Source organism: Coptis chinensis, chromosome 9 (assembly GCF_015680905.1).
Source record: "Coptis chinensis isolate HL-2020 chromosome 9, ASM1568090v1, whole genome shotgun sequence".
Taxonomy (NCBI): domain Eukaryota; kingdom Viridiplantae; phylum Streptophyta; class Magnoliopsida; order Ranunculales; family Ranunculaceae; genus Coptis; species Coptis chinensis.
The window spans coordinates 49,452,002-49,465,017 of NC_141464.1; the positions used below are offsets into that span (position 1 = coordinate 49,452,002).

Genomic DNA, 13,016 nt, shown 5'->3' on the forward strand with positions numbered 1-13,016 from the left:
ATGTATTAAACTAACTTCAACAAATAATTAACAGGATAGTGGAAACTGGATGCAAATGTTTTTAACTAACCTCAACGAATAATTAAAGAGGAACTAAAACTTGATGCAACTGTATTGAACCAACCTCAAAGAATAATTAACAGAAAATAAAATAAAAATAAAAAATGGATGCAATTGCATTGAACTAGCCTAAAAGAATAATTAATGAAAAATAGAAAATAATCTAGATGCAAATGCATTGAACTAACTTTAAAGAATAATTAACGAGAAATCAGGAACTGGATGCAAATGTATTGAACTAACCTTTAAAGAATAATTAACAGAAAATCAAAAAGTGGATGCAAATGCATTGAACTAAATAACCTTGATGAGTAATTAATAGAAAATCAGAAATTGGATGCAAATGCATTAAACTAACCTCAAATTAATTAATGGAAAATCAAAAACAGGATGCGAATGCATTGAACTAACGTCAAAGAATAATTAATCGTAAGTCAGAAACCGGATGCAAATGCATGAATTTAACCTCAAAGAATAATAATTGACAGAAAATCAGAAACTTGATGCAAATGGATTGAACTAACCTCAAAAGAGTAATTAATGGGAAATCGGAAACTTGATGCAACTGCATTGAACTAACCTCAAAGAATAACGGGAAATCGGAAATTGGATGCAAATGCATTGAACTAACATCAAAGAATAATTAATGGAAAATCAGAAACAAGAGGCGAATGCATTGAACTAAAGTTAAAGAATAATTAATCATAAATCAGAAACTGGAAACTGGAAACTGGATGGAAATACATGAATTTAACCTCAAAGAATAATAATTGACGGGAAATTGGAAACAGGATGCAAATGCATTGAACTAACCTCAAAGAAATTGGATGCAACTACATTGAACTAACCTTAAAGAATAATTAGCCCGGTAAATCAGAAACTAGACGCAAATGCATTGAACTAATCTCAAAGAGTAATTAATGAGAAATATTAAACTTGATGCAAATGCATTGAACTAATCTCAAAGAATAATTAATTGTAAATCGGAAACTGTATGCAAATGCATTGAAGTAACCTCAAAGAATAATCATTGGGAAATCGTAAACTGGATGCAAGTTTGCAATTAAAATGGTGTTTATCATATCGTTTCCATACAATTGGGAATGCATTGTTATTCAAGTAGCTTCAGTATGATCTTTGCCTCACTGGGCATTCTCATAAAACTTCAATCAAACTTTTATTATTAAACAACAACAACAACAACAACAACAAAAAGTCAAGGGGTTTTACCGAGGGTGGGTTCTTTTAGAAATTTGGATGAGTGGTCACTATAATATTCATACCATAGGTTTGTGTAGTTGCAAATATAAATATTTTTTAGAATAATTTCATATAACGACACCCGTTCATAGGACAGATTCGAAGGCAAATATATATAGGGGAGGGATCCATATACAACATTTTTTGTACAACAATTTATACAACACTCTTTTTTAAGTTGAACTAAGAGCTAATACTTTGTGGGCATGGTCTTTTTAAGTTCCAATACATCAGCAACCTCTGTTGTCCAGCATGGTCTTTTGTGAACAACTATGACAGTAGTTATAGTGGGAGAGTTTGGATATCATGGGATCCTGGAATAATTTCATTGTTGAAAGTTATGGAAACTGACTAGCTTATTCACTGTAAAGTGAATTTAATTTACTGCCTACAATGAAATCAATTTTTTTTTTAACAATGGCATATGCAAGCAATTCGAGTGCTGATAGACTGAGATTATGGAGTGATATATGCAATATTCATACAGGGATACAAGGTGAGTGGTGTGTTGCAGGGGACTTCAATAATGTATTGTATTCCTTTGAAAGAATTGGGGGAGAGGTTGTGCATCCTAGGGAGACTGTCCTTTTTTCTGACTGTCTTGTTCAAGCTGAACTATATGATCTTAAAGCTTCTGGGGGGTTCTACACATGGACCAACTTTGCCAAAAAGTGGTCTAAAATTGATAAATGTATCGTCAATAGTTACTGGAGTGCTACATTCTCTTACTCTTATGTTGAATTCCTCCCTCCTGGTACCTTGATCATTCCCCAATAGTCATATCTATTATGCATAAAGTTACTGCTAGTCTCCCATTCAGGTTCAGTAATTTTTGGATTCTTCATTCAGAATTCTTGGCAATATTTCTGACCTGCTGGAATGAATTAGTGTATGGCAATCCCATGTACATTCTTACCCAGAAGCTGAAGCTACTGAAGAGCAAACTCAAGGGATGGGCCAAATTCTATTATGCTCTGACTTAACTAAGCAGACAGAAGCAACAAGGAAAGAACTTAAAAGCATACAAAAAGCCCAACAAAGTAATCCCATGGATGGTCTTTTATGCATACGGGAAAAGGAAGCCATAAATACCCTGTGTCAGCTTATGATTATGGAAGGGGAGGATCTCAGACATAGAACCAAATGTGATTGGATGAAATATAGGGATAAATGCACTGAGTTTTTCATAAGATACTCATGGAGAGAAAGGGCAGAAATCTAATATGGGTATTACAAGACACTGTTGGAGTTAGAAAGGAAGGTCATGAGGAAGTTTCAAAAGCCTTTGTTGATTATTACAAGGGGCTGCTGGGACAACCTTCACCAGCTCGCTGTGACTCTACATTCCTTGAGAGTCTCCATTTTTCGAGGGTTCTAACTATATATGAGGCAGATTATATGGTGCAAGAATTTTCTGAGGCAGAAATCCAGAGAGCTTTGTTTGAGATGGATGATAACAAAGCTCCAGGTCTGGATGGATTTAATGCTCACTTTTTTAAAAAGAATTGGCAGTATGTGAAAGATGAGTTTGTCAAAGCTATTATCTCCGTGTTTTCCCTGAAGTCTATTCATTGAGGAGTTAACTCAACGCACTTAAGTCTCATCCCGAAATGTGCAAATCCTTCAAGAGTTGATGAGTTCAGACCTATTGCCTGCTGCAATGTTATCTATAAGTGTGTATCAAAACTACTCACTAATAGAATGAAGCCTTACATGTCTGAAATCACTTCCATGCAACAATCTGCATTCATCCCCAGTAGATCAATTCAAGACAATCTCTTATTGGCTCATGAGCTGGTCAGAAGCTCCAATAGATCTCACGGGACTAAAAGTGCTCCATAAAGATTGATATTACCAAATCATATGGCACAGTTAGTTGGCAAACTATTGAGAAAGTGCTGGTAAGATTTAGATTCGGAGAAATTTGTTGAGTAGACTAAGATATGTTATACCACACCATACTATTCTGTCTTAGTCAATGGTACACCTCAAGGTTACTTTGTTGGTAGTAGAGGGCTCAGGCAAGGGGACCCCATATCCCCGTACTTATTTGTCCTAGTCATGGAGGTGCTTGGTGGTATGCTAAAACGTAGTGTGATGGCGAAAGAAATTTCTTACCACCCTAAATATAAGAAATTAAATATCACACATCTATGCTTTGCAGATGACATCTTGCTGTTCTATAAGGGTGATGAAACAACAATGAGGGCTGTGAAGAAAACCATTTATGAATTTAGTGAGTGTATAGGACTTAAGTTGAGTAGACATAAGACTACACTACTGGCTCGAAGTATGAGCTATCATGAAGCAAAGGAATTGGCGGATATTATGGAAGTGCAAATGGTACAACCCCCCCCCATTACTTATCTAGGGCTCCCACTCACTACATCTAGAATGGGGATCAAAGAATGTTTTCCTTTGACAGAAATGGTTTCTAAGAGAATTTCAAATTAGAAGAATAAGTCTCTCACTCATGCAGGAAGGCTACAGTTGATTCAGTCAGTCTTATCCTCTCTTCATGTTTATTGGGCTAGAACTTTTATTTTATCGCAAAAAAACATTGAATGACATTGGTAAAATTTGCAATAGATTCCTTTGGGCAAGTCCGGACATGACACCCAAAACGCATCATGCTAGTCATTCTCTCATTAGACTTGGGAAAGATCAGGGTGGACTGGGGATAGTGGACCTGAAGACATGGAATAAGGCTGCCTACTGTGGCCTTGTATTTAATATTGCAAGCTACGAAGACTCTTTATGGGTTAAGTAGTCAGTTGAACATCATGTCAAAAATAACACTTCTGGACTATGAAAATTCCAGCTTATTGCTCGTGGGTCTGGAGGAATGTCTTAAGCATCGAAAAGTTGCACATAAATTAGTAAGACACTAGATAGCAAAAGGATAGCAGACTTACGTATGGCACGATCCTTGGTGCCTTGACACTCCATTACTACAGTGGCCTGAAGCAATGCAACTCTTATAGGTACCGGAGAATGCGCTAGTTAGAGATTTTATTTCTGATGGGAGATGGAACCACCTAGTTACTAGTCTGCCTTCTAGTGAACTGAAAAAGAGAATAGAGGATACTCAGTTGAACCCTATGCTACAACAAGACCAGGTCATCTGGACACCAACAGTCTCAGGCAGATTCACAGCCAAATCAGCATACATGGCACTCAAGCAGAGTATAACAAAAGTCAAATGGTATAGAGTGGTATGGGGTAAGCTACTTGTACCTAAACACTCCTTCACTGGTTGGCAACTGTTTGCTAATTGTTTACCTACTCAGGATAGACTGGTTAAGAAGAAAATTATTAACCAATCTTTTTGTAGTTTTTGCAACTCTTCTAGGGAGCATTCAAAGCATCTATATTTTGATTGTCCATATACTAAAGGTGTCTGGTCAAGGGTGAAAAGGTGGATGGGCTTGAACACTCAAGTTAAGTCATCAACTGTCGAGGTGGTATAACATCATGAGGATATGTAGAGATGCCACAATGGAATCTGAAATTACTAGAGTTGTTGTTTATGCCACTATATATGCCATATGGGTTGAAAGGAATTTGAGGAAGTTTCAGCAGAAGCAACATAATGAGGATCAAGTCTGTGAAAAAGTGAAGGGGGAAATGAAGATATATTTGCAGACAGTGCTGAAAGAGGTCCCTAACACGGTGGCAGCCAAAATTCTTCTCGACAGGATGGGAATACAAGCTTCCTTCATTCCACGTGCCCCAATCTGGTGCAAATGGTTTAAACCAAGAGAGTTAGTAGTTAATACTAATGGCTCTGTCACAGAAGACTTCAATGGATTTGGAGGTGATTCGTTCAGCTGGCGTATACTGGGAGTTCTACTAAGAGATCGGTCATTACCCAAGAACTTTTGGCTATTGAAGCGGGTATGAAGGGTGCAATTTGTATTGGAGCTAAACGAATCATTGTTTGTTCGGACTCTAAATGTGCAGTAGGAGCGATAACTGGACTAGAGGAACCTCCTTGGTATTGTCTCAACACTATTGCTTCTATTGAGCTCTTGAAACAATAGTTTGAACTTGTTAATTTTAAGCATGTGTATAGAGAAACAAATAGGGTAGTTGATTACTTCTCTAAGACTCATGAGGATTCTGTTTTCTTTTTTCTTCCTCCTTTAGATTGTGCTCTAACTAATATTGTAATGGAGAATGTGCAAGGAAAAGTGTACTTGAGATTTTGATTAATACAGGTTGGGGTCTGCCTAACCCCTAGCTTCTTCAAAAAAATAAATACTTTGTGGGTATGATCTTACCACTATAAAGATTATATCCAAAAAATTTGAGTTCATTTTGAAATCTCTGCCCCTTTGAAAATGTGATTTTTTATAACTGTACATTGGGATTTAAAATTTTGCAACCTTTTTTTGGCGTATTTAAAAATTTCCAAATGAGCCCATTTTGTCGAGGGTTGTTATCCATAGTAAAATTGACATCCATTAAAAATCAAGTCATAAGCAAATTTGTAAAGTGAGCTATAGACCATTGTATAAAAAGTGTTGTATATGGATCCCTCTCTCTATATAAAAAGTGTCAATATACATGCAATCTAATCCAGTGTTTAGAAAACCGGACCGGACCTGTGGTTAAACCGGGGTCGGACCAGAACTAGTAAATTTTCAGTTGGGGAGTTGAACCTCGCACCTAAACCAGATAGTCCAAACTCCAAACCAACATGCTACTATGTGTTTCTTGTATAATAAATTCGTTTTGATATATAATACCAATTCATATTGAATTAAAACATGTATTTATTCATTTTATTATTGTAATTATTAAAAAATTTGCTAAATAAACATCAATCGGTCCGACACCATGGTTGAACCTGGTTGAACCATTTTAACAAAAAATCAGTTCAATCACCGGTTTGGTTTTCAAAACATTGATCTAATCCCATAATTGTATAGGATTATGAGATGAGATTGTAGTGTCTGGCTAGACCACCAACCCTGGGGCGAGCCCATGCAGGTATACGCACCCTACGGATTTACTACTATTGATATTATCTCCACGTTCTTAACCATCCACTCGGCTTGGGTACATACGGGGTTTTACCTAAAACTGTCTCGATACTAGTAAGGGTCGAGATCCAACTCCACTATTGTTGATGTGGGCAGGGGCGAATCCAGGATTATGAGTAGGAGGAGCTGCGGCTAATACTAATGTCACTACAATGTATGTGTGTTTTTTGTGGGTAGTTCTATATTATTTTTAAAGTTGGGATGGGCTGCCCCTCCCCAGGCACTATTAAATTCCGGTCCAACAGTTCGACTAACAATCTCAATCTGCTTAGTTTGGAGTTTGGACCGTACATACCGAAATCCGAGTTCATCACCACCTTGCACTCTTATGCCTTGTCATTGCCATGAACACCCTTCTCGATGAAAGCCACGACCCTTGAGCAGCTACATATAACATATGTACTTTGAGCAAGGGAAGAATTAACAAAAGGCCCACGCCAACTTCAGTGCGTGGATTCATGTGCACCCCTTTGTCCCTATCGAACTATCAGCTTTGATATCAATTGTGGTACATGTCTCGCTAAGGCCCTGGGTCTTATTATTTGTACCAATAATATCATCCCCCCACTAAACCACCAATTGGACTTGGGGGTGGGTTTTTTCTGTAAAGGCTTTAATAAATAATAATAATAATAATACAAAAAATAAATAAAAAATTTCTCTAATAAAAGTATGAAACACTGAAACAGCACGTGCAAAGTTAAAGGCTTTGGCCCAGTGTTTAGAAAACCAAACTGGACCAGAATCAGTAAATTTTCGGTTTGGGTGGTTGAAAACCGAAACTTTTGGTCGGACCCTCAATCTAAACTAAACCAGCTTTGAATCGGAGAACTGGTTCGGTTTGAAACCTAGAAAAACCAGACCGCCCATATTATAATATTGTTTTTGAAAAATTGATGGTGTGTTTTTTGTAGAATATTTCCATTTTGATTTATAATATCAATTAATATTGAATTGAAACATATATTTATTCATTTTATTTTTGTAATTATATAATTTTTTAATTTTTTAACTAAATAAACATTAATCGGTTCGACCGAGTTGAACCATGGTTAAACCTAGTTGAACCACTTCAACAAAAAATTAGTTCGATTACCAATTCGGTTTTCAAAACATTGCTTTGGCCAGATACAGTAGTTGAATTTTAAGCCTGCCCTACATTTATTTCTTTTTGTTGAAGTGTGCCAAGGCTGTTGTTGTTTTCTTTCAAACTTTTCACGTCTCACACCTCAAAAAATAAAAATGAAATAAAAATGAATATATGTGGTAACATTTGCATTTGGTTTTCAGCACCTGAAAACCATAGTTTTCGAATGACCATAATGCCCTTATTGAGACAAGGTATAACTGATGTTAGGACAAAGGGTTAAATGGGAAAGCAAATTGCATGTAGGGTTAATAAGTCCCCGCCCTGTAAGAGGAGTAGAACGCATCTCATTTCTGCTGCTCACACTCTCGCTGTCTTGTTGAAAAAATGGCTGCCATTCAAAAAGACATCGAGGGCGTCACTGAAAAGATCGAGGGAAATTCTGAGCATCAACAGCAGAAAGAAGTAGTCCTTAACCCACAACCTGAGCTTCAACTTGATGAAGAACCGAGAAACAAAAGAGCACAAGTACAGCATGAGGAAGAAGATGGACAAGAAGGTATTGTTGTCATTTTGTTTTGTGATCGAATATTCGTAAATGCGTGTTGCTTTCTGTGGTCTGATCTAGTTTTCATTTCTTCCTTATTTCTGGCCGGTCAGATATTGTTGATTATGATGAACTGGAAGGAGAAGAACAAGATGGCTACACTGATGATGATGCTGGCGAGATCATTTATTTTGATGATGATGGTGAGATTGATGAAGAAGAAGGAGACGTAGAGTGGGAGGACGATGAAGACGAAGAGGACGACGTTGATGATGATGAGTACGTTATTTCACACATTCTTCCCTACATATATGTATTATTTTTCTTGTGCTGTTAGAGATTAGAGAGAAAAATCTCAAGTTAATTAATTAACTTTGATGTTTTGAACTATTTTAGATCGATCTGTTTGGTTTTTGAAGTTTTCTTGATTGTCTGATTTCATGCACAAGCACATTGGATTAGATCTGTGTGTCAGCTTGTTTAATTTGTTTTGCTATATCTTGTCTCCTAATCTCTGATCTGACCTTAAAATTTTTGTTGAAAGTGACTTGTTTGTTTCTCAAGGAACATGTGTTAGTCGCTTTAAACTGAAACCCTAATGTTGTAAGCTAGAGCATCTCAAATGACCTCCGTTTTGAATTTTTATTTTCATTTGTCAAATTTAGTTAGGAGTGGTTGTATTATTGATTAACAAAAAGTTTGATTCGAGAATCAATTGAATTTCTAGATACTATCCACAAATAAACCAGATGATTTTTTTTTTTTTTTTTTTTTTTTTTTAAATTTTGAGTTAAATCTCTTTCATAGAAAATTAAAAATTATAATAATTGGTAAAATTTGAACTGGAGCATTCTTTGTTAGAAATTATGGACAACCATGTATATTTCCTTTTGGAATGACATGAACAATATAGATTATCACCCCTCCCCACTTCGAAATAGTTTTTTTTTATTGGCACTTTTCCAAATAGTTGGTTTGTTTTATTCATTAACCATTTAAATAAATAATTAATAATAATAATAATAATAATAATAAAACTAGGTTATTGCTTCCAAACTTGAGCAACTACGTATTAAAGAAAAAATGAAACTTAAACGTACATGTCGTTGGGCCAGTAGTCTCATCACATCCACCTCTACGAATTGAAGACGATCCATTAGGGATGGCTATAGAGTGTGGATATTTATAGGCGATATATATAATAGTATGCAATTGGAGTTGTAAATCCTAATAGCATCTAGATGGAAGCAATGTGAAAGTGTAATTTTACATCCCTATTGGAGATGCCCTAAAAGAAGTCCGTGCGACTTAAACCAATTTCTATTCTTTAAGTAGGCAATGCACGGAGCCCGTCATGCCATTTAATATCAATCAAAGACAATAAAGTGCAAGTTCAGCTTTAGAGTTTCAGCAAATCGAAGGGATGCCAACTTTGCAGCTGACCAAGTTTTGAACAAGGAAGTTGAACGGGTAACCTATTATGTGTAAGACCTTTTCATCGAATCTCCTCACCAAGTTTATTTTAGATATTAGCAACTTAAATAACTGGTGAAAATGCAGGGGCCTACCTAGTAGGGTTGTTGTGCAATTGCTAAAATTTAATGATGCAGTCCATTATTATTTTATTTTTGTAAAACCTTGTAATAATGTACAACAATGTATCAATTTTGACGTACATTTAACAAATTTATATCCTCTTACAAGGGGTGTGTATGGGTATCCGATTACTCGAAACCGAACCTAAACCGGAATCGTTTATAGCGGTTCTAGGTCTTAAAATATTAAATCTATTAAAAGTGGGTCTTCAATAACCGAACCCGTTAGAACCGAATAGTTAAAAAAACGGTGGGAACCTGAACCGATCGAAACCAGAACCAATTATTATGATTTTGATATATAAAATTTAGTATTATATTACACTGAATAAATACAAACCCAAATATTATAATATATAGTTTTTTTTTAGGTGTAAAAGTCTACTAAATATATAGGGGTAGTATAATAGTGAATGTATGTTATTAAATGCATGTTTTGCACCATTACATTGAACATGTATATTATAAATATTAATAATATTGTAAACACGACTACACGCATGCATGTACGTATACAATGAATTAATTAATACACTGTATATATTAACTAATAAATGTGTACGTATATGATAATATTTATATAAGTGCACGTGCATGATATATATATATATATATATTTATATTGGATTGAGTTAATTTTTTGTAGAGATATAATCCATGAAGAGTAGATTATATCTACAAAAAATCATACACTAATTCATTGTTGAAATGCACTTTTTGATAGGATGTACAATAAGGATGTCACAGTTAGGATGTCACCCTAGCCAAACCTTAAATATATATATATATATATATATATATATATATATATATATATATATATATATATATATATATATATATATATATATAACAATTTAATGTATTAAAGCTCATACAAAGGGTACTTCCGTTTTTTTTATTCTTTTTTATTTTTTCCTATTAAAATTCCCGAAACAAACCCATCTCCTATTCAAAAGCGGGAATTTCTCTCATATTTGAAAAACGATTTTTTTACTGAAACGGAAATTCATCTCCTATTATAATGAGATATTCCTCTCTTATTAAAACAAATTTTAACATAAATTTAATTAAAACTACCTTTATTGAAATCATTCTCTTATTAAAATGGGAGTTCTTTTTCTCCCTATTGAAAAAAAGAAAATCTAGCATATCTAATTAAAGCGGAAATTATTCTCCTATTAAAAACGGGATCTCTCTTCCAATTGAAAAAATTGCGGGTTTTAAAATTTAATTAAAATTTAATTTAAAAAACAATTTGTTAGAAAATTAAATAACCCGGGTTAGCGACTAAAATGGTAGTCCCAATTTTCTAAGAAAAAAAATCTAAATGTTTTAAAAGAATCCAAAAGCGGTAAGATGCAATCGGCCGACCTATAAACACCCCTACTTCTTATCTAAGCAAAATAAATAAATATATATATATGAATGCATGCAATGCTAACAATTGTAATACATGTACTTATGTACATATAGTATATAATGTGCACGTGTTCGATTTGAAATGCAGGTTATTAATACACTCATACGTACAATTTATGAGATGTATTTAAAGGTTGAGTCCGGCTATATATGCAATAACCGGTTACTGGAATACGAACCCAATAACCGTACGTGTAGAATCAAATGCCATGTGTCTCTCACTAACATCCTAGTTAACTTCCGTTTTCTTTTATTCTTTTATTTTTTCCTATTTTAAACACAAAAAACCCACGAGTATTTAATAACGAAAAACCAAAGAAACAAACCCAACCTCGTCTTCTACCTCTTGTATTTTTCTTTGATTCAATGGAAAAATCGAAAAACAAAAAGCAATGTGAAAAATAGAAAATTAGAAATTAAACCTATCAGTTCTAAAATACTCTTTTGCTTTTGATTTGTTTGTTTAAAAAATCTGAAATTGTGGGTACGTACCTAGATTAGTTGAGAACAAAAATTTGAAAAAGAAGAATGAGAAATTGGTTGATATATGGTTTTCTTTGCTAATTTTTTTTTGTTTGGGTGCAGTTCAAATTGTGATATTTCTCTCCAAAATACAATGACTAAATAATAATTTAGAACATAAATTTATCTCTCTCAAAAACTACCTTTATTGGTTTCATCTTCCTAATGTTTGTTTTGATGTGGATGTTGGACGAGAAAGGTGAAAGGGTGGAAGAGGAAGACCAAGTGTGCTTTTTCTTTCCTACTAAAGTTGTATATTTTATTTTGTGAAAATGGAAAAAATAAATCAAGAAAACGGGAGTTAACTAGTTGTTAAATGTCGGACACGTGGTATTGAATTCTACACGGTTACTGGGCTCCCATCCCAGTAACTAGTTATTGCATAGCCGGATTCATTTAAAGTTTTTAAAAAACTTTCAAAGATTATTGAATTTAGAACCATTACAAGTGTTATTGTCACTAAAAACCAACTTTTATATCAGTTACGTAATTAAAAACGTAATTTTAATAAAAATAATAATGTATAACCCGAGAAGAAATAGGAACCTAAACTGGAATCGACTTAATTAATGGGTATGGTTCCGGATTTTCTAAATATAAGAAGAAAAAAAAACCCGAAAGAATAGAAACCTGGTAGGAACAGTTAAAATAAAATCGAATCCAAAACTGGTAAGAACCGAATCGAAACTGACCTATAAACACCCCTACTTCTTATCTAACCAAAATAAATAAATAAATTATCGGCTTAATGATCTACCAAAAAAGAAAAAATGTGTGTGCATGGTCTTGCCATGTGCCCAGTGTTTTGTGGGTTTTAGGTCAATAAGAAGGCACATAAGGTCATTTACGCATCATTATCACCTCTCTATATTAAAGCAGGGTACATCTTATGTGGACAATCTCTTTCCTAGGTAGCGCATTCTTGAGACATATGTATGCCACGTGGACACTCTTAATTAATCATAAGAAATTTTCTAATACAACATGAATTTTTAATCTTAGAAAGTTTTCTAATACAGCACAACTCTAATAAGTCAATCGCATCTGACAAGAAAATTTTATACGACCTCCAATAAGAAAACATTGTTAAATCAACTCCAAAAACTTATGCTAATAATTATCAGTCATTGAATTCCTCACAAAAATTTAGGAGATGTGAATTTTAGAAATAATTTCGGTCATATGGGTGGGTCTAAAACCTTGTATAACTTTAAAACAGGATGTGGCACGTGGCATCAAAATTCGTGGAAGTCATTTTTACGAGTTTTCGGCCCACAAATTTACATGCGTATTTTTTAAAATTCCCTAACTTTAACTGGATACAAATCTATCTAATAAAAATGCTTGGTGTGGGGGCCGTAGGGCTCCATCTGGCGGCTACTATTATATTTCACAAGTTGTGACATGGCAGATCCAAAGTCTTATAGGGTATGTGCAGTTTACAATGTTAATTTGAAAGAGTATTGGATCATTGT

At 34.4% G+C, this 13,016-nt stretch overlaps 1 protein-coding gene across 1 annotated transcript; it reads left to right on the forward strand.

The window, feature by feature from the left end:
* Nucleotides 1-3,021: 3,021 nt before the first annotated feature.
* Nucleotides 3,022-4,790, forward strand: LOC147476466 (uncharacterized). The gene is made up of 2 exons (XM_086585743.1): nucleotides 3,022-3,117; nucleotides 4,305-4,790. The coding sequence occupies exons 1-2, from the start codon at nucleotides 3,022-3,024 to the stop codon at nucleotides 4,788-4,790; spliced, it is 582 nt and encodes a 193-aa protein (XP_086441869.1).
* Nucleotides 4,791-13,016: the final 8,226 nt, after the last annotated feature.